This window comes from Cicer arietinum, chromosome 5, assembly GCF_000331145.2.
Source record: "Cicer arietinum cultivar CDC Frontier isolate Library 1 chromosome 5, Cicar.CDCFrontier_v2.0, whole genome shotgun sequence".
NCBI classification, from domain to species: Eukaryota; Viridiplantae; Streptophyta; class Magnoliopsida; order Fabales; family Fabaceae; genus Cicer; species Cicer arietinum.
Window position 1 is genome coordinate 76,772,173 of NC_021164.2, and position 21,663 is coordinate 76,793,835.

The 21,663-nt window shown below is 30.1% G+C and overlaps 3 protein-coding genes across 3 annotated transcripts; 1 reads left to right on the top strand and 2 right to left on the bottom strand.

Annotated features, from left to right (window-relative positions):
- Positions 1–878: 878 nt before the first annotated feature.
- On the bottom strand, positions 879–5,810 carry LOC101504381 (DUF21 domain-containing protein At1g47330). The gene is made up of 12 exons (XM_004500958.4): positions 5,478–5,810; positions 5,309–5,385; positions 4,741–4,824; positions 4,512–4,625; positions 4,122–4,208; positions 3,812–3,951; positions 3,640–3,727; positions 2,848–2,921; positions 2,565–2,749; positions 2,007–2,230; positions 1,529–1,575; positions 879–1,344 (listed from the first exon to the last, which is right to left on the bottom strand). The coding sequence occupies exons 1-12, from the start codon at positions 5,653–5,655 to the stop codon at positions 1,164–1,166; spliced, it is 1,479 nt and encodes a 492-aa protein (XP_004501015.1). The 5' UTR covers positions 5,656–5,810; the 3' UTR covers positions 879–1,163.
- Positions 5,811–14,436: 8,626 nt separating this feature from the next.
- On the top strand, positions 14,437–16,315 carry LOC101504072 (uncharacterized). The gene is made up of 2 exons (XM_004500957.4): positions 14,437–14,911; positions 15,420–16,315. The coding sequence occupies exons 1-2, from the start codon at positions 14,542–14,544 to the stop codon at positions 16,073–16,075; spliced, it is 1,026 nt and encodes a 341-aa protein (XP_004501014.1). The 5' UTR covers positions 14,437–14,541; the 3' UTR covers positions 16,076–16,315.
- Positions 16,316–16,987: 672 nt separating this feature from the next.
- LOC101503744 (uncharacterized) lies at positions 16,988–21,400 on the bottom strand. Its single transcript, XM_004500956.4, has 6 exons — positions 21,098–21,400; positions 20,906–21,013; positions 20,688–20,818; positions 20,056–20,156; positions 17,388–17,447; positions 16,988–17,173 (listed from the first exon to the last, which is right to left on the bottom strand). Exons 1-6 carry the CDS (start codon positions 21,288–21,290, stop codon positions 17,089–17,091), a joined length of 678 nt encoding a protein of 225 aa, XP_004501013.1. The 5' UTR covers positions 21,291–21,400; the 3' UTR covers positions 16,988–17,088.
- Positions 21,401–21,663: the final 263 nt, after the last annotated feature.

The window sequence follows — 21,663 nt, forward strand, 5'->3', positions numbered from 1 at the left end:
ATAATAATAATAATAATAATAATAATAATAATAATAATAATAATAATAATAATAATAATAATAATAATAATAATAATAATAATAATAATAATAATAATAATAATAATAACAACAACAACAACAACAACAACAAGTGAGAATAGAACTCTTATATTTGTTCCGTAAATACAATTCAGTTAATAGTTGCAAATACATCGATATACAGAGCCTCATTTAAATTTGAGATTCTTTACTTCTCTACACGTGAAGTGTGTGAGTTTAGTCACTATACTGCTTAACAAAAAAAAAAAAATAAACCAAGAACTATTGACCTCCATATCAATTAATTCCAAAACTACTCCACTCCATGTGCAACCATGAAGTCACCTTATATCTCCTACAGTTGCCCTTATTGAGAGCTTGTCTTTTTTGAAAGGTTAGGTTATATACAAATACTCGAGGACAACTCATTCATAAATTTAATTTTGAAGTTAAGTTTATGATTATCTACTTATGTTGGAACACTTATAACATAATGCTAGTTCGATATGTGCTAATCAAACAAGTGCTTGATTAAGCTATAAGATAATTAAACAATTGTCTCCCTTGACTGCTACGATACAAATACACAAAATATATCAGGTCTCATGAGTATTTACAGAGACACATGCACACTCATTCTGATAACATGTAACATAAAGATAATTGATAATTTTTTCTCTTTATTGGTCATTAGTTAGTTATAAGTTAATTTTATTTTTATTATAATTTGTTGAGTTTGTTGTAAGGGTTATTTGTCCTATGTATACTTTTTCATTTGTAATCTTTTGTTCAATTAATAAATAAGATTATTCTTAAATCTTCCCTTTTACTCATTTTGTAGATGTCAGAACAAGACGGAACATAATATCTGTTCTGTTATATATTTAATACATTTCAAAACAGAATTAAATCTGTGAATAAAAAAAGCGACATGTTTTAGTCTAGTTACAAAAGTGTTAAAACAAAGATAATAGAACAGAACTAGAACACGTTCTGTTTTGTTCTATGCACCAAACACTACCATCATATTCTTTTCTGCATATTAACAGTGTCATATAAACTTTTGTTTACAACAAGCTATATACTGTTCTGCCCTTTTAACAGAAACCTATGTTATTCTGTTATTATTCTAATTGGATGAATTATTGATTCTTGAGTGACTCACTTTCAGAGATTTGATCAATGGTGGTTGGTGAACCCGTTGCCGAAGTAGCTGTAGAAATCGAATTACTTGGCGTGTGTCCTTGAACTGCTAAATTAGAAGGCTGCAACAAATTTGCACCAGAAGCCTTCTCCTTAGAAGCATTCATGTTAACTTTTATCCTGCATTATTTGGCCATGGCTTGATCAATTAATATGCTTCATACTACAAGCTAAAGAAGATCAATTGCTGCCAAACTACACTAAACCGAATAAAAACAAGAGAAATTTTTTCGCCATACAACAGTTATCGAATTAAACTGGTGGACTGCATAGGACAATCAAGAGGGAATGATTTTAAACTTACTTGTTATGGATGTTAACATATTCATCGGTTTCATCAAGTATTTCCTCCTGAAACGCACACAAATTTGATGATGGATTAGCATATGTGGCACACATGAAAGCACAACATGTAGTTGCATTAATAACAACCATAATATAAGAAGCTATGCTCTAGTAACAAAATAGCCCACTACAGAAATTTCAAACACCTACAAGAGCTAGGAAACTAATCCTGCTTTAGTCAAATCAAATTTTTTAATTCAATGCACTACAAAAATAGCACTTTATCATCCATACTGACTGTGCATATGACAGGAACATTGGAGGGGAAGTTATGTACAATTGCAATAATAACAAATGGCGAATACAGGGACAAAAGAATAAAACAGAGTTTTCAGTACAGTATCAGTGACAGCTAGAGTAGCGTCATCAGCATTGCAAAAAAGTATATCAAAATCAAAACCATACATGCAAGACTAAAGTGGATTAATGCATTTAACCTGAAGAAGCTCTTCGATTACATCCTCCATCGAAATAACACCAACAACCACTTCGTTGGGTGGAAACACAGGCAGGGGAGCATTATCAATGTCCAGGATGCAATATGAACAACCTCTGTGTCTCTTTTTAAAAGCAGGCATTGCTGGTGGACCTTTTTTCACCTGTGGGCCGCCATCAATCTTACCACCAGCAGTCAAAGTATTGCGTGGCTCCAACTTTGCACCTACATTTTTGCCAACAGTCACCTCAAAAAGATAATCACCAAGAGTTTAACTGAGTAGATCAACTACAAACTTTCATAAGACCATAGAGTGTAATTAATGAAACAGAGAAAATCCCAGCCACGTGAAGTAAAAACCATGTGGTGCTGTAGACGTATATTGCTAAAGGAAACGCAGAAAAGATAATCCTGAAGACTTCAGGGGTACAAAAACTTCAAAACAAAACTACAATTTAGCATATCCTGTTCTGTGAGTTCAACAAATTCCTAAGCACGCATGATATTCCAAAAACATGCAGTCAACATGAGGTTTATTATATTATATTTAAATATCTACCTTTATCCAAGGGAGAGCTTTTTCCTTTGTTCTTACAGCTGTCCTTAAACTCAAGCTGTTCCTCATCTTTAATTTTCTTGGATGCTTCTTTTTTATCATTTAGATCCCTATATACAACTGCAATATGACTGTGACCCTTCTGAAATTCATTAAGTATATCATAGAGGGGCATATTCTCTGAAACACTGCATAAATGAAGAGAAAATCATGACTACAGTGTGACCGTAAAAGCATACCAACAACAAATCCAATTTTCATTTCATGTGTATGAAAATGAATTTACCGAGGAATTTTTCTGATGATCATTTTTCTTAGAGGAACTGCAGCCTTTGAATCAACCATAAAGAGATTTTTAACCTGGATGTATATAAGTGAAAAACCATTCCATTAGAATGAATTGGTGACATAATAGTGAATAGGAAGTGCTTGAGTTCCATTCTTTTTATTATGTATCATGCCGGAAAATCCATTTTCTTCCATAGTCACTTGATACAAATTTTTTATTACATCACAGAGGTAAACCCTTCCCACAATAACAGACCCATAACTTTAGAGTCACATTACAAGGCATGTCACAAACAATAACAATAATGATAGTCAGAAAATGATACAAGGTTTCAAGCTTGACATCAATCCAATAAACTTTTTCCTTTGGCTAGGCCTAATACTACTTTGCAATTTGCATAGATCATATTCATCTATTTTTATGCATTTCAGCTGAATAACTATTATAGCAGTAGATCAAAACACCAATCCTAGCATTAATCATGAACATTATTCACTATATAACTCAAACATTATATTCCATAACTTTGTATCTCAAACTGTGGTATTAGTCATCAGAGTTGATATTGATATTGTGAATAAATGAGATGATTTATAACAAGAGGGAAGAAACATGATATCACAATTTTCACTCCAATACTAATTCATACCCAACATGCTTACAAGAATAACGAAAAAATTCCAATGTGATGCCAAGATTTATGATAGAAAACTAGTAATAGACATTACCATCAATTGGTACTAGTAATCCACCATCAGCTCAGATAATCTCAAAAGGAAGAAGAATTACCAGAACAAGTCCCATAATGTTTGTCCGCTCTCCCGCATAAACTGGGACTCTACTATGACCCATTGTCATTATTGAATTTAGGGTCTCCCTTCAATGCAACACAAGTATATGGTTCAGAACAAAAGAAGACAGAAACATAGATGAGAGAATGATAAAGAATGCACAAACCCACAAATTTAGAGTTGCATCCAGATCAAGGGAAAATGCCTTTGATATGGGAGTCATGGCATCTTTTGCAGTCTTTTCAGTCAATTCAAGCGCACCGGTTATGATTGTTGTCTCATCATGTGTTAAATCTCCTCCTTTCCCGGCCTAGACAGAAAACAAGTTACAGTTCAGCCATGATAAACTTTAACACAAGTGACATAACTTGTAAACCCACGTAGAATTAACACCCAAGTGAATCTTATAGCATTCAAATGAATAAAAAGACAACTATTTTAGTAATTCATCTCCAACTAGGTATTTTGAATTATATATACCTCATTCCCATGAAAATTCACAAAAGTCTTGAGCTCTGCCCTCTTTAAAAGAGCAGCCTTTCCTTTACCCAACATCCAATCAAGCACCTGGAAATATCACAATCTCCAAACTTCTTATTTTCACAAGATCATAGTAAAATACAAGGTTTGTTTGGATTGACTTATTTGAGCTTATCTATAAACTGTATGGAAACAACTTATGGCATGTCTATAAACTGTTTTCCGCTTATTTCCACAAGCTCTCAAATGGCTTATAAAAACAACTTATAACTTATATAGAAAATAGCTTAAATGCTTACGTTATAAGCTCTTATTAAAGATGTTTATCCAACCAATGCCATAATGGTATACTATATATATCCAACACACACAATTGGAAGCACACCTTACCTTGCTGATTGGATAAGAGATAGGGTAGAATACTATAAGAAGAACACGAACAAATGGGGCTAGTGTTGCTCCAACCGTTAACCCATATCGAGTACAAATTGCTTGAGGCAATATCTGAAAAGGACAATCAATGAAGAAGGTAAGAACCTTACAAAACAAGAAAGTAGCACAGTGGATTGTGTTCCTAATAATCACAAATACATAGTAGTAAATCAATATAAATATCTACCTCTCCAAAGATGAGGATGAGAGTGACTGAAATCAAAACAGCAGCATAAGGGGGCACAATAGCATCAAGAAAAATTGGAAGAGTCTGCAACCAAATATCGATTAGATCATTTAAGAATTAATACAACAAGATTTTAATTTATATGCACGGACCGTGTAAAGATATTTTACACTGTCAACTAATCACAACCAAATAGAACTAGTTGACTTTTATTATCATGTCACAAACATGATTAGTTGTGATGGACCGTGTAAAACTTTTTATATTAACAATGCATAGAAATTAAACTCAATAAAAATCTCTTACACCCCGTTGCTTTAAATGCCGTTTCAAGGTTACTTAGACAAGTCAAGAAAATCATTAAATTTTGTTATTTTAATTTTAATGAAATTATCTTCTTTTTTTTTTAACAATAATACATTTAACTATTTATGTTTCTGCAATAAATAGTTATAGACAATTTTGACAAAACAATAGTCTAACGCTAGTTTGAAAATTGAACATGGAGTAATAATAGTAAATTGGATTAATTAATGTTAATGATAGTAATTAATAGAGAACGACCTACCTCCATGGCTAAGGAATTTCCAATTAAAAGAGTGCAAAGCAAAAGATGCTGGTTCTTAACAACAGGGAAAATTTTGGCTGAAAAAAAAAAAAAAAAAAAAAAAAAAAGAGGATTATGATTTGTGATTATGGTAATAATAGAATTAAGAAAGGGAAGGTGTAGGGTGTACCAGCATGGATGCGATGTTGAGGACGACCTGATTTGATGAGAACTTCGAGGTCGACGAGGCCCAAAGACATGAGCCCAAGAGTGAGCCCGGCCATCAGACCAGCGAAGCATACCAATCCTACGATGACTATCAAGTACAGCCAGAATTTTGTTCCACAGCATCCTACATCTGCCGCCATCTCTTTCTCTATATGAGAAGTTAGTTTACTGTGTGAGATTTGTTAACAACTTTTGGTAGTATGGCTTTTCATTAGCATTTCTATGTTACCGCTTTTCTTCCAAACATAAGCCATAAATAGCGATGCCCAGATTATATAAGTAGAATCATTTTAGTGAAAGCAATTATTACGGTCATGTTGCTTTTAATTGCATATGTTCTTTTATGTGGATTGCTCTTTTTATTTTATGTTGGTTATATGGTCATTGAGTTTTATATACATAATATCAGAAAATTTATTTTCTCTTTTTCGTTTTAAATGTTTGTTCACATTTCAAATTATTGGTAATTATAGAATATTAATACTAATTATTTTTATCTATTAATATATATTTATTTATTGTATTTTAACTAATCAATTTTTTTAACCAACTATAATTAATAATATTATTTGAGTAAATAAAATTTATTTTATCAATGAAATCAATAAAATTAATCATTTTCTTAAGAACAGTTCACAACAAATAATTTTAATGAGACGAATGAAGTATTTTGGTCCATCTAGCGATAAGATTTAAAAATTATCTAAAACTCTAATATTATTGACACTCTTCTAAATAATTATCTAATATATGATTGAGTTATCAATTTTTTTTTTGTTACAAGAGAAAAAATAAAGTAGGAAAAAAAATAGTAAAAAAATAAATTAATCACTTAGGAACATAACAAGACGAATGAAAGACAAGAGAGGGTTTCATAAATAAAGATTAGATAGTCTAAGTCATTTGTTTCCAACTTAGCTAGAATAACCCACATTGGTCTTCACAATGAATGTACTAAAAGACGAAAATTGATTATCTATCTTTAGTGATAGATGACTTTAGTGTATTTTAGAGTAAAATTGATGATTAAAAATTAAGTAATACAAATTATTTAAATAAAAGAAAATGATTCATTAAAAAAAATATATATACAAAGTCACCAAACATAAAAGACTTAAAAGGTAGAGAATCTCATTTGGCTACGAGACAGCATTTCAATATTTTGCTAAAAAAATATGAATGGTCTCCACATATTAGCATAATGATAGAACCTATTAGTTCGGTAATCGCCAACTTCACTACATCCAAAGAATATGAGAAACATAACTACATTTTGAAACCTGTATGTCAGCAAAGTTGAATATTGACCAAACTTTAATTTTAGCATGAAGTACGTCAAATATAGCAACGCTCCCATAGGAAGCAAATTGGAATGAAGCTTCATAGTTCCTAATCAAGCCTCCAAAGTCAGTCTTACCCAGATTAGTAAGAGCATTATCATCCATGTTGAGGACTATTGTATCCTCATCACCATGTTGTCAGCGTACTTCTCGAGTGGGATGAAAGATATGAAGAGGATTATATGAGCCAAACGTTTGATGCGCAAGGTGAAGTTGTGTCAAAACCGTGACTATTGTCAATGTTGGTATCAATATGAGTCGAATTGGATTTTGAGAAACACATTCATTTTTCTTCATTTTTTTGAACTAACTTCAATCAAGTCATTTTCTTTAATAAAAAAGACCATTAAATTATACTTTTAAAGAGTTTCATTAATCTTAGTTAGTATTTTGAATGACTTTTAAGTATGTGTCTACAATGAATGCGGTCCACTGTAGCATGACAAATTTTAAGGTGAACCCCAATGACACAATACTTGAAAATTGTTCAAAATTGTAACGATAATGAATAATGTCCTATAGAAATAGAAGTTTGTGATCCTTACATTCTCATGATTGATATAAAGTGTTTTGATTGATGGATGATCGATGAAAACAAAGAAAAACGAACATGTATTCAGTTCGTCGAATAGACATCAATAAGTCGTGAAATCCTACTTAATTTCATGTAATTTTTAAATACTATTTTACGGTGGACCATATCTTATATTGATCAAGTGAAACACTCACCAAATATAAATTGGTATTTTAAACCTTTTTTAAACAATACATTTTAAAATTTAATGAAAGTAAATTCTAGAGTATTTTGAAGTTTTGTTGAGAATCGATACGGTGAAGACAAAATAAATTCAAAATTTTAAAATTTCAAAATAATTAAAATACAGCCATATTTACATAATCATAATAAAAAATTATTTAAATAGTAATCACTCAAAAAATCACATGAATTTTTTGTTTTTATAATCTTAGTCATTCATAGTTGATTAATGACTAACAATAATTCCTCTTGTTTTCTCGTTATAAATTTTTTATCATTTAATATATATATATATTATAAAAAACTACCACTAGTTTCATAGATGCATCAAATAATTATTTGAATCCAATTAGGTTAACAAAAAAAACTTAGATCAATGTCAAAATCAGTTTTTGAGAAAAATATGGAGGGTTAGATTTTGGAAAACAAAAAAAGAAATTCAAATTAGTATTTAAAATATTTAAATATCAGTTAAATTAATGCTTTAATAATTACTTTTAAGATATTTTTAATTCAGAACCTTTTTTTTTTTACTATTTTTGTTTTTGCTATACTATCTTTTTAACTAATTTTAACTCTAAACCTAAATTGATGTTTTCTATTTCTTAATGAATATATTGGTTTTTGTGGCTTATTCGATTACTTCGAACATTTAGAAATGAAATAGCGTGCAAAGGTAGTAACATCGATGAAGTCATGAAGTAATTTGAGAGTGAAATGACAAATAGATAGTAAGTTCAATTATTATCTATAATAAAATTAACAATTAATTGTTAATATTAATTATTTAAAATAAAAAGATAATACATTAATATAATTTTAATAGATTAGATATTTTATTTGTGTGAGTTAATTATAATAGAATTTATTATTTTTTTTAATATTAAAAAAAATTGTACTAACATTTGATAATGACATAATATTGTATAGTTTTGAAATCAATCACAATTATCTAACTATATAATAATGTGAGAATTGTAATTAAGTGACAAGATAGAATTATTTTTATATTATCTTAGCATTATATTTATTTTCAATGAAATAATTTTTTTTCGTTTTTTAACTCATGAACATTTTTTCTTAAATGAATAAAACTAAATTACGGGTACAATTTGGCGAGTTGGTGAATAAGCCAATAACAAAGCGACCGGCCAAATAATCCTGACTCTCGGATAAGGGACGGAGGTAATATATTTTATCCCATAATTTATATTTAATATTTGGTGAAAAAATCATGTCACAAAAAGTATTTGCTAAAAAAGTCTCATATTTGTTTTGTTTGATTGTGGGGGAAGCAACTACGTATTTTTGTTTTAATACTTTTTCATTTAGTCTTTCTTTTTACGTAATCACTTAGTCTTAATTATAGTCTTTTAATTTTTTTTCTTATCTCCACTTATTTTTAATATTAAGTGGATTTGTTTTCAATCAATAATATCTTTAAAATATTCAGATAGAAGAGTACTAACAACATATTTTATAATATATATTTTTTAACATATTATTTTTAATTGATTAAAATTCACATAAGTCACATCAGATTATGTGGGTTCGATATGAATTTGTTGGGATCTATGTAAATTTTAACTAATTAAAAATAGTATGTTGAAATATGTGTTAAATAGTATGTTATTAATATTATTCATATTTAAATTGATTGATTTTATTATCGATTGTAAAAAATATTAAGCAAAATTAATCACAATAAGTTAATAAATAATTTTACATTTTAAAAATCCTAAAGAAATAAATTTAAATAAAATGTGATGGTTTTATTAGAATATCATTACTAACTTCAAAGAACCTCATTTTTAAATTTGCCTCAAGCTCTGCATATATTTGAAGTAATACTCATAAATTTTAAGAGTGAATGCTCATTTTAATACCAATAAAAATGTTACACTCAATTGAGTCCTTAACAAAAATAAAAGTAACTTTTGATCTTTGAAAAAATAAATAAAGACAACTTAATTACTACCTCCTTTACTCATTGATTGGTTGAGAAGAAAGAGAGAGGAAATAAACACGTGAAAGATAAAATACTAAAGAATGTGTCATTTTCATTTAAGTAACAATTCAATATTTAGTAAGAACAACTCAAATGGTAAACGCAGACGTAATGAGTAAAGATACCATAGAGACATAATATAATATAAAATAAAATAATAATAATAATAATAAGATATGTTACTAACACAATATAAGTGTTAATTTATGATAATAAACAATGTAATATTATTTTATCACATCATATATTTGACACACACACATTATCATGATAGATATAATATATTTTTATTTAAATAATAAAATTATCATTGTGAAATAATGAATACTATTTTTCTCAAATAAGTAAGTATTAAATGAATTTTATATTTAAAAATTTCAATGAGACTACTAAATAAATAACTTTATTTTTTTATTTAAATTACTGATAACTAAATAATTAAATTTAATGGATAAGGTAAATAAATATATGTTATATGTAAATAGAAAAACTATCTTTACAAAAAATTATATTTATTTTAAATATTTAAATTAATATTCAAAATTTTATATTTTGAATAATAATTTATTGTATTTTCCACTCACCCTTTTCATCTTTAGATTTCAATTTTGTATTTTTTAAAAAGGTAAGTGAGTAACTATAATATTTCAATTTTAAATTTAATATCAAATGATACAATTGTCATTTATTATATGCACTCATTGCTTTTTTCATTTATATTAAGAAAAATTAGTAGAGTAGTTAATGTGTTCATTTTATGTGTCAATGTTTTTAAAATAATATTTGTATTTAAGTTTGTTGAATTTGACTTTTCATATTTCAAGACAAATTAGTAGTATTAATATAGAGTATGTTTGAAAAATAATAATAAATGTATCTAATAAATTGAAATCGTATTTATATTTAGTTATTTTTCTTCTTTTAATATGTGCTTATAATTAGAAACAATGATAATATATATATATATGCTAAAAAATGTCATGTCAATAAACACCCTAAGGATACGTTAAACAACTATAAAAGGAAATAAAAAGATAGTTTTATATAGAAAAAAAAATAATTTTTAAAATTTCAAATATCGATTACACAAGTTTCAAAATGTTATTTTCATTTTAAGTTGTTTCACAAGTGTAATTTGAGCACTTGTTATCATTTCTCAAAAAAAAAAAGAAATATGTGTATATGCTATGGGATAATGAAAATGAAGGCGAACTCTTATTTCTTTTCGAGCGCCGCCACTATTTTCTTGTTAGATCTCTATGTTATTTTATCCGAAGTAAATAAGTAGTTTAAGACATTACTTTTCTTGTTAGATCTCTATGTTATTTTATCCGAAGTAAATAAGTAGTTTAAGACATTACTTTTAATCTAAAATTACATCTCTCACTTTTTTTTTTTTAAATACATGATTTTTATAAATATTTAATTTTTTTCTTGTCTTGTTTACATTTTTATTGTCTAAATGTAACACTATTTTGTTCCCTATATTCTTCAATATAAACACATATTGTATTTTTACTTTTATTAAGAAAAAAATGACAGTGTGTAACTAGTGTGTCTATTTTCTATAGAAAAATGACTAAATTATCTTTTATATAGAAAAATGACTAAATTATCTTTTATATATAGATTATATTCAATGTTGATTTTTCATATTTCAAGACAAATTACTAGTATTAATTATAGTTAATAATGAGAAATATAATAAATATATTTAATAAGTTAAAAAAAATTATTTTTAGAGACTTTTTTCTCTCCAATAAATACTTATAATTAGAGACCAAAAGAGTAGTATAACTAACTATCTGATTATTGTGTTTAACTTATATAGCTAATTAATATATCTTGTGGGAATCCAATTCACGAGCTTCTAACTTCTAAGGATGAAAAACAAATGAGGTAGTTGATCGACACAACCATGAGTTTCTAGAGTGAAAGAGCTTCGTGACTCCGTTCACCAAAGCCACCACAACAACCTCATCAACCCCAAAAGGGAGGTGGTTCTTGCGGCAGAGGAAGCAGATTGAAGGGCTAGACATGGAAGGAGTAGATGGAGCCACTAGTAAGGGCAGAGAATAGTTGAATTTGGATATTTTCCTTCGTTTTCACTCCAACACTCTCTTTATCTAGGTTCCCTTAATATTACACTCACTCTTCATTAAAAAATAAATAACTAATTAAAGAGAAAGTAAAATTAAGAAAGAGATAGAGGATAAGAGTGTGACATATTGAAAAGAGGATTCAAATCCAGAATCTTACGATTTAGTGTGAGAAATATATATTTGATACATGGTCAATCGTTACATATAGTTAAAGTGCAAGGAATAAATTAATGAATGAAATATGATATTTGGATACCTCCTCTTATTTTTCAACATTTATTTTCACAAGTATAGTATATCACTCTTTATTTTTTTTCTCTCTTTAAAAATGTTAATGGATGTATGGGTGTTCATTCATCGGTTTTCTAAAATAAATCTATAGGCTAAAAAATGATATGCATGGCATAGTAGTAGTACTATAATACATTGGGGGGTTGTTTCTTCCAAATGAAAAAATATAACAGGAAAATGTTTAATAATTTTTATCTTGGCTCTATTAAAAAATACAATTGTTGTCCACATAAAACAATATTTTAAAAAAAATTGGAGAAACCTGAAATAACACTTTAAATAGTTTTTTTTTTTAATCTAATAAACTAGTTTTATATAGATTTTGTGTGTTTTTCTATGATTTTGTTTTGGTGTCTTGGTACAATTATTTATTTATTTTTATTTTCCATCTTGTTGCACTATTGGTTTAATTCATATAAATATATTAGCTTTGATTCAATACAAATTCAATTAATTATTTTATCATTATCAACTTACAGATTTAGAGACATAAATATTCAAACACTTCAATTTTATCATATTTGTAGATATTTTATTATTTAATACTATTAACCTTAATATTATGAATTTGTTCACAAATTTATATTTTTCAATTTTAATGACCTTGAATTTGTATTATTTTTTATTGATGTGTTCTACCGATTTGAATAACCAATCTTTTATTTAATAAAAAAACAAAATAAAATAGATACTAACTTTAGTAATTTATTCTTCTAATTTTTATTACTTCTTTACATTAAGCACACAGTGATATAATATACATAAACTTATTTACACCGTATGACTTATTGTAGACAAATTTTGAGAAAACAAATTTCTTTATAAAATTGTGTATTTTGTTAAAAACTCAATATTTTACTTTTATGAATATATTATAGACAATATTTTGCCTCCACTACTCACATTTTCTTAACTCTTATTATTTTTTTTAATAAAACTTTTCTTAACTGTATCTTAGCCACCTGAAGTCGTGGCAAGTATATTTGATTCAAATAAATGATGTTTTTAGATTCAAAACTAAGCACCTTCACTTACACTCATTAGTATACTATGTTTGAATACAGTGTCGATGTTGGTGTATTTAAATATCACAGCTGTTTGATGTAATGTTCTTTTCAAACATGTTCATGGACACGTTCACTACCAATATTCTCTTACCTAAAGCCAATGTGGCCTTGCAAACATTTCCGAGACAAGTTGAGAATATCGACTTGGATATGTTTCCCTAATACCTCATTGATGGGGGGAACAATAGCGAAAACTGCATAAATAGTTCGATTATTTTTGGACGAGGTAACGTTGGGCTTCCTATCAAGCATTTTGAAAACATATGCTGATTGTAAGTGGCATCAAGCAATTTGAAACAATATATAACTATTTACAATATATTTTATAGCTGATTGTATGTGCCAAAACACAGTGCAACTTAAAACAAATTGATACTATAATCTAGTCCGGTTTGGCGTCTAATAAATGGAAAATGACTTATGGATTGTTCCTTTGCTTCTCTTTTACCTTTATTTTCAAGGTTAAATATGTTTTGAAGCCATATTAAACTTATAATTTTAAATTTTATTTCTTGTAAATTTTGTTTAACTTTAATCTCTATTTTGCTTTTATACAGACTAAACTTTTAGTCTCTATAAAGAGTCAAGGGCAAAAAAGTACTAGTTAATTTTGTGTAAAAAAAAAAAGCAAACTTTCAAAATCTGAACTTAAATTGCAAAGTGATTATTTTATAGGACTAAAAAGATTTTAGATTATTTTTATATTTTAAATGAAAGAAACTTGTAAAAAAAGATAGAAAAGACTACAGAAGGGAACAAAAAGAAAGAAAAGAGTAAAGAAAAGCAAAGAATGAAATTTTGTAATAATTCTTTGAAAATGTCTACGCAATCCATACATCTAACAGTTTTTCAATTAAGATTGAATAATTCATATTTAATTTTGATATTTTAAATTATAAAATAAAATATATAAATCTATCTTTTAAAATCATTTGATCAAGATTCAACTCGATGTCTTAATATTTCCTTGAATGCAGGGAGTTCAAATTCGATGAGTAAATGCACGGTACCCACATCTAGCAAAAGAAATTTGCAATGGCGAACCACAGAATGTGTTTAAATGCGGTATGTGACTAAATCCGAATATCACATGCGGAAATAACATTTCTTTTGCGAAAAATAATTTGTAAACTGTACGGTACCCGCATATAGGAAAAGTAATTTGTAATGGGAACCACAGAATGTCACTTTTTTGTACTTGAAAAAAGGACAGGCGTGACATGGAAAGACCCGGGACATGTAATTGTTGCGGTAGTCGTGGACTGCATTCTTACCTTGCCTTTCATTAAGGCCAATAAGCTGGATACGATTTATGTATCTCTCAAGCCTTGGCTTGTGTGTGGTTCTCTTTCCTTATCCCAACCCCAAATCTTTTAACTCCTCTATATATAATAATATAAACAACTTACATTATCCTCTTCATAAACCTCTTAATCCCTTTATTTTGTGTAGCACACAATCATGTCTGGCTTACCTGAAAACCAAGCATGGCCAGAGCTAAAGCTTCCAGACTTGTTACAAAGTGACACTGTTCGACAAGTTCATGCAACAATTGAAAAGGAATGGGACTTTCTTCAAAGGTCAGCTTGTCAAACGGCTGCTGGAAGGGCTATGTGGAAGCACGTGATCCATGATCCATTGGCTGCTTTACTTGCAGGGGAGACTTATTTGAGAAACCTTCATGAAAAGATGAAGAAAGACTATCTCAACAATGCCCATGAAACTTCTGGAGTGATCCTTGCAGTTAGAACTCTTTGGTTTGATTCTAGACTGGAAGATGTTCTTAGTTCCCCCAATGGCAGAGAAGCACAGGTTGTTCTCCTAGGTGCAGGTTTGTGGACACTTGCATAATTAATCATGTTCTTATCTTTCTTTAAACAACTTTTTAATTAAATAGAAATACTGTTAAATGCTAAACGACCAGTTAGCTGAGTGAAGTACCATTTTTCCCTTCGGGTAAATCGGCATATTTACTCAGAATATATTACTACTACTCAGAATATATTACTACGTAAGTTAATGCGGCTGCATGCCTCAAACAGCAGAAGAGCAGAAAATTGAGGTCATTCGGGTGAATTATGCCTTCAAAAACACTAACAAAACGAATGTACCACATTTTAAAAGCATTTAAGACATGAAATCTTTCATATGATCTTCATTTATTCTATTCATAGTCAATATGTGGATACAAATACTTGGCAATAGGGCCTTTTAGACAGGACAATTATGGACCACGGCTTAAAAAAAGTGAAGATTTGCACTAATCATACCGAAAGGATAATTGACAAATCACCCATCTGAGCTAGCTAATGTATATGTTGTTGCAAAATTTAATGCAGGAATGGACACAAGAGCATACCGTTTGAGTTGCTTAAAGGACAGTGATGTTTTTGAGGTTGACTTTCCAGAAGTCTTGGAGCTTAAAACAACTATTCTGCAAGCGGCTAAGGAATCTACATATGAGTCCCAGCATATATTGTCCAAAGCCAAATCCTTAACCAGAGTGTCAGCCGACATAAGAGAAAATGATTGGATGGAAAAGCTTCAAATTGCAGGTTTCTTGCCACAGAAGAGTACGGTTTGGATTCTAGAAGGTATCCTGTACTATCTCGCACAATCCAATGCCATGCAACTGCTGAGGATTTTAGCTAACAGTTGTCACTTAACCCACACAGTCATCTTAGCAGACTTCATGAATAAGTCATCAACCACACTATCCAATTCAGTATTCCAATTTTACAGTGATTGGCCAGACCATCTTTTACCATCTATTGGCTTCACTGATGTAAAACTTTCACAGATTGGAGACCCAGATGCCCATTTCGGCCTCTTGAATGATCCATTAAACCTCTTTGACAAGCTCCGCAGCTTACCTAGGTCATTACAAACTAATCCTGAAGATGGAACACCATGCTGTCGCTTGTACTTGGTAGAAGCTTCTGGTTCACCTCATCAAAGTGCTGCACATAATAAGGAGTCAGTCATTCACTCTTGATATGTACATCCTCGTGTCCAATTCACCAATACATAGTCATGTCTGGATTCAGCCCCATTCATTGCATTGTATAATAGCACATGGGGATTACATACTACATTTTAATTGCTAATTCTTCCAATAAGTTGGTCCATGTGTTGTCACATGTACAATTGCTACGCTATCGACAAATAGCTGGAAATAGCCTTTGACCTAAATCATTTGAACCTTATTTTGTCTTGATCAAATAATTTTACTCTACTATAGTTCTATTACACGATGATGAATAATGCAGATAAAAAACAATACGAGTCAAAATAAATTGTCAATTTCTTCAGTTTTCAATTCAATTTTACAATTTATATCAATGAACATCAGTTTACGAACAGTTGTACTCGTTAAAAACCAAATCAAACTCAACCCAAAGGTTGGAGAATTTTTTGAGTTAAATAAAAGTGAGTGTTATGCAGGGCCAAGTCCCCACAAAGAACAAAGTAGAAATTTCTAGGAAAGGAAATAAAAGAAATACAAAGAGCATGAATTTCCTCTAGAAATGCATTAACAAATATAAAAGATAAGTATTGAGATGCACTGACTTTAGATTGAGAGAACTAGCAGTGAGTACTTATAACTTAGCCTGGACAAAAGCATATTCTGATAATCTCAGCAGTCAGCACATTGATGACAAAAAAATTGTGCTTTCATTCCCTAGATGAATAAGTATTAACACACAAATAATACCAACAGCCAGTTTGGTAGTGAGGTGGCTCGATTCAGGGTAATCCAAATTGTATTCTAATGATGATGCTTGATAGCACATTTTGTTATTAAAGTTTGCGACTAATACAGGCACTACATGTACCTTTCACGTTACGACAATATATAGCAAGTAAAAAAAAAAGATAAATATAAGAAATCAAAGGAAAGTAGACATCATAAAACCCGTACTTGATTGATAAAGCCAGAAGCATGCACTTAAATGACATTTTAAAAATCAATGTTCCACTTCAAAAAGTAGAACAGGCTATTTACAGTCAGATTTCTAGGCAATCCTTAATTCCTTGCTCAAATTTGTCAAGGCTTGTTATTGTATCCGATACAGCATTTGCTATCTTTCTCCTGAAGGAAAAAAAGATTGATTTCAGATGCAAGTCGTTTATTTGATAATCTCAGTTAGAGGTGCCGGAATAATAAACATAAAGGTAAGTTGATTCACACAAAAAGGGCGACAATACAGGTCCAATTTTTTTTCCAATGATAGCATAAAGAAGATTCTTTTAAACTATTATATAGTATACCGCCGTTATCCTGGATACTATTATTGAAGAGATACCTATCTGATGCAAGTCCAATGTTGGTTTCATTTGCCATCCCACTGATAGAGGTGAAAGATCTGCAGATAAGAAGAAATATGGGAAACAGGCACCATCTTATATCATGAAATTTGGTAATTGTTATGCATTTTGACATCAAAGGATATTAAAAAAAAAAGGCAAAAGATAATGCTTTGGGTATCATAATACACGAAGTTAGCACTTGGCACATAAGAAATTTAGAGGGAAGTAAACAAAAAAAGGTAGCAGACAACGTTTAATCTACAGGATAGAATAGAAACTCTGTCGAGTGCCAAGGTCTAACTCTCATCTTTTGAGAAGCCATGAATTATGACAAAACTTAAAGAGTTCAATTTAAATACTATTAGCATGAGACTAGAAATTGATTTAGGGTGTGTCTGTTTCATGGTTACAAAATTTGTTCCCAGGATCAACATTCCTTGGAAAAACTATCAGTATTTGTTCTCATGGAAATCTTTTTCCATGGAAAGTTTAATAAAACTATTTGGATAATAATTTAAATTCCTGGGAATAATTTTTTTTTAAATTACTAATTAATAAATAAATGTTATGATAAAAAAACATTTGTGCACTTGGAGTGGAAGTTTGGAAGTTATTTTATGGAGCTAGTGGGGTTAGTGGAGGTTACATAGTATTTTACACACACAAATTATTCCAGTCTTCATGGGAATAACTTTCGCACCATAATAGCTTGGGGATAGAATTCCTACCTTCATGGGAAAAAAAACTCCCAGGTATAATAGGAATAATTATTTATTCCATTATAACAAACATGCATACATTTATTTCCAACCTCTTATTCTAAGAGCATCTCCAACGGTAACTAAATAATTTCGTCCGCCAACGTGTAGTTACGTAAAATTCAGTTTTTGGCGATTTCACGGTTGGAGTTGTGACAAACTGTCATCACAGTTCTCTCAGGTAAAAAATGAATGAGTTGCTTCAAGATGATGTGGCACAGTAGACCCTATTTAATGAACCCATGTTGAGTACACCGTTGGAGATGCTTTAAGAAATATATTTTGCAACTCCGAAACAAACACACCCTTAATTTGTCACGGTTTTTGTATCTAGAGAGGAAGCATTACCTATAATAAGATAATTCACCTTCAAAAGAGAATCAATCTTAAGGATAATTAATCCAGACTCATTAAATATCATTGCGGTGATCCCAATATTGGAAATCTTTCATGATATTATAATAAGTAATAGTAACTTTCTTGATTTCTTGTGTTTATATATTTGTTTTTATCTGCTGTTATAGTTTTAATTTTAAGTTATTATACTCTCCTAGAACCTTAACGAGCTAGCTGAGGCTCGTATCATGGATATTGGATAGAGACACTTGAACTTGAAGCATACACAATGGAAAGGTCCACTGTTACCATGTGCTCTAAATTCTAATCAATTTTATTTAAATTAAACAAGGATTGAACACAGAATTTACTCTCGTCAAAGCTTAAGACAATGGGTAAATGCTCATCAATGGCTTTATTATATATTTATTAGCTACCACAACAGGGGAAAACCCTTGAATAATATTCATAACTTAAAACAAGAACTTAATCTTCATTTACACAAAGCAAACCCTTTCATAGGCTTGCTGAAACTAGGTCTGTCAAGTAAACAATCTTCTAGAACTTTCGTAATCCATATATTATGCTCATATGAACATAACTGTACCAGAATTACCAAAAGTTTATAAAAAATTACTAAATAATATTTCAAATACCAATTGCTGTCAAAACTAACGCAGTCATCAAAACCAAAATATAACTATGTATGACCTACATGCCTACCTACCTTTGTCCTGCATCTTAATTGGTAAAAAGAATGAAGTTAAGAAGAGAATAAGTAGTCAATAAGAGTTTCTGACTTAGAAAGAAACAAAGGTTAATATGTTAGATTGGTACTCTCTTTGTCTCACAATGAATGTCACTTTTGCTCATGTGACGCATATTAAAAAATGACTAAGTAAAAGAAAGAATATTTTACGAAATTATTCTTCCTATCTATTGGTGTATTTGAGTATTTCTCACTATCATAAATGCAAAATAGAATTAATACTTTGGATGTAGTGTAGTATTAATAATTGAAGAGTACAATTAGAAAAAAATAATTAAAGTTACATTGAAAATTGAGAATAACACTCATTTTAAGAGAACTTTCTTATTAAAGTAGCACCCATTGTGAGACGGAGGGAGTAAAAAGAATGAAGTTAGGTAGAGAGTAGGTAGTCATTAAGAGTTTCATACATAAAAAGAAACAAATGTTAATATGCCAGACATAAGATTCAGTCCACGTGAAGAATTAGATGCTGGAAACTAAATATGCCAAATATATATTGCACTTCAAATTGATTGCTTCAAAACAAAGAAGTGGCAATAGAGCATCATAGATACGGAGACTTGACTAAAAATACAATAATATAGAACAATGGAACCAAAAACAATTCGATTGGGATAATCCACTTTCTTTAGTTATAAAGTAAAATTAACTTATCCAATCCAATCGTTTGCTTCACAGTATTCTCAAATAGCGTGGATACTTGAACCACAGGGACTAAAAAATGAAATATTTGGTGTAAAAAAAGGATTTGATGGACACTAATTGATGTATAACACATAGATGTTGGAAAGTGGATACCTTATAAGATTATCTAACAAAGCTTCAGCTTCTAACTTTACAGGATCCTTTTTTCCAAGCAAGGAGGCTGCGTTCTTCACAAGCAACCGAAACGTGCACACCTGTGCATATAAAAAGATATTGAAGGTGAAAAAATTATTTTGTGGAAAAATATTTTCACTTGAACTGACATTCTTTTTGAGAAAAAGGGAATAAAGCATCCACTAAGTCTAAAAGATAACAATGATGTTAAAAAAAATGTCCTGTGATTATAACTTACGAAACACAGACACAAACATTAGATCTTATAATTTGGGTCGAGTCTTACACAACCCCACAAAACTGACTTGGAGGATGGCAATTAACCACCACTTATTTCATCCAATACGAGACTCTTAACATCAGACACAACACTTAAGTAATTGAATATAACACATGTATCAGTGACCTTTCAAACGACACCTTCCATTTAAAGTGTAATAACAATAATCAATTTAATGAATGACTCGTGAGTATTTTGAACTTGCAAGCCCTTTGATAATTAATACACAAAACCGGCGTCGTTTTCTACCAATTTTCCTAATGTGTCATCCGAATCCTAATTTTCGAGGCATTCAAATTTGTATGTATTGCAGTAAATGGCGAAGAGGAACCTCTACTCCGGTGTTAGCTTGGAAAGCGACGAAAGAATTCCTATCCTGTGGAACGCAATCCCTAGCAGCAGATCTGAATAGCTGCTGAAATTTCGGTAAATCCTCATCGGTATAAGCAGCGTCGGTTTCCGCTATGAAAAATAACAGAAGCAAACCCTAATAAGATAAGAAACAATGTGTGTGTCAATGCATAGAGAAAAGGAAAGAAAAAATCGTACTGAGGAAAAGATAAGCAGAACGAAGTGTTTCGCGAGAGGCATCGACGGGTGCTAATAAGAACTTTGAGGATTTCTTCTTTTGCTCTTTTAACCAATCCTTTGGTCCTGCTGCGAAACGGTTTCAAACGTTAGGGTTTATTGATTCTAAATACAGGAAGAACAAGAAAATGATTGAAGAGCATTGGTGCTTACAAATGCCAATGTCAATGGCGGAGGCAGGTGCAGAGAGAGAGAGGAAGGAAAGGAATGCTATGTCTCTGCGAGAGAAAATCGGAAAAGGGGAATGTGAAACGTTGCGTTTTGGAGGGAATGAAGATTGCGCGGTTATGGTGGATAAGGTCCCTGTGAAAGAGCTGAGAGCAGAAACGGTTGCTGGTAACGGCATTGTTATTGCTTTACTTTTCCCGATTTGTTTGTTCGGGTGTTGCTCTTTCGGGTCGGATTGTTTCTTCTTTCGTTATGCGACTATGTTTCCCCATTTACATTTTTCTTGTGTAGAAATTATAAATATCAAATATTTTGTGAAAATTTGTCAAATAAAATCAAAGATAGATGTTCTATGGCACGAAGAAATCAAATGCATAATTATTTGACAATGTCTTACCGATTTATTGAAATCTTAAGATAATATACATATTTCAAAAAATCTTAATTGTAGTAAGAAGGAATGGATCAAAGTTTGAAATATATAAGTTAGAAGATTTAACCTTCTAATGTAGTTTTATTGTTCATTTTAAAGTAAGGAGAAGAACTTGACT

Bases quoted from the DNA above. Each gene is read 5' to 3' on its own strand.
- LOC101504381 (XM_004500958.4), bottom strand. From the start codon at position 5,655: ATGGCGGCAGATGTAGGATGCTGTGGAACAAAATTCTGGCTGTACTTG. The intron at 5,386-5,477 runs GTACACCCTACA...TTTTTTTTTCAG, and splicing joins TCAACATCGCATCCATGCTG to CCAAAATTTTCCCTGTTGTT. The intron at 2,922-3,639 runs GTAATTCTTCTT...ATATACATCCAG, and splicing joins ACATTATGGGACTTGTTCTG to GTTAAAAATCTCTTTATGGT.
- LOC101504072 (XM_004500957.4), top strand. From the start codon at position 14,542: ATGTCTGGCTTACCTGAAAACCAAGCATGGCCAGAGCTAAAGCTTCCA. The intron at 14,912-15,419 runs GTTTGTGGACAC...AATTTAATGCAG, and splicing joins GGTTGTTCTCCTAGGTGCAG to GAATGGACACAAGAGCATAC.
- LOC101503744 (XM_004500956.4), bottom strand. From the start codon at position 21,290: ATGCCGTTACCAGCAACCGTTTCTGCTCTCAGCTCTTTCACAGGGACC. The intron at 20,819-20,905 runs GTACGATTTTTT...TATTTTTCATAG, and splicing joins TTCTGCTTATCTTTTCCTCA to CGGAAACCGACGCTGCTTAT. The intron at 17,174-17,387 runs GTATCTCTTCAA...TTTTTCCTTCAG, and splicing joins ATTGGACTTGCATCAGATAG to GAGAAAGATAGCAAATGCTG.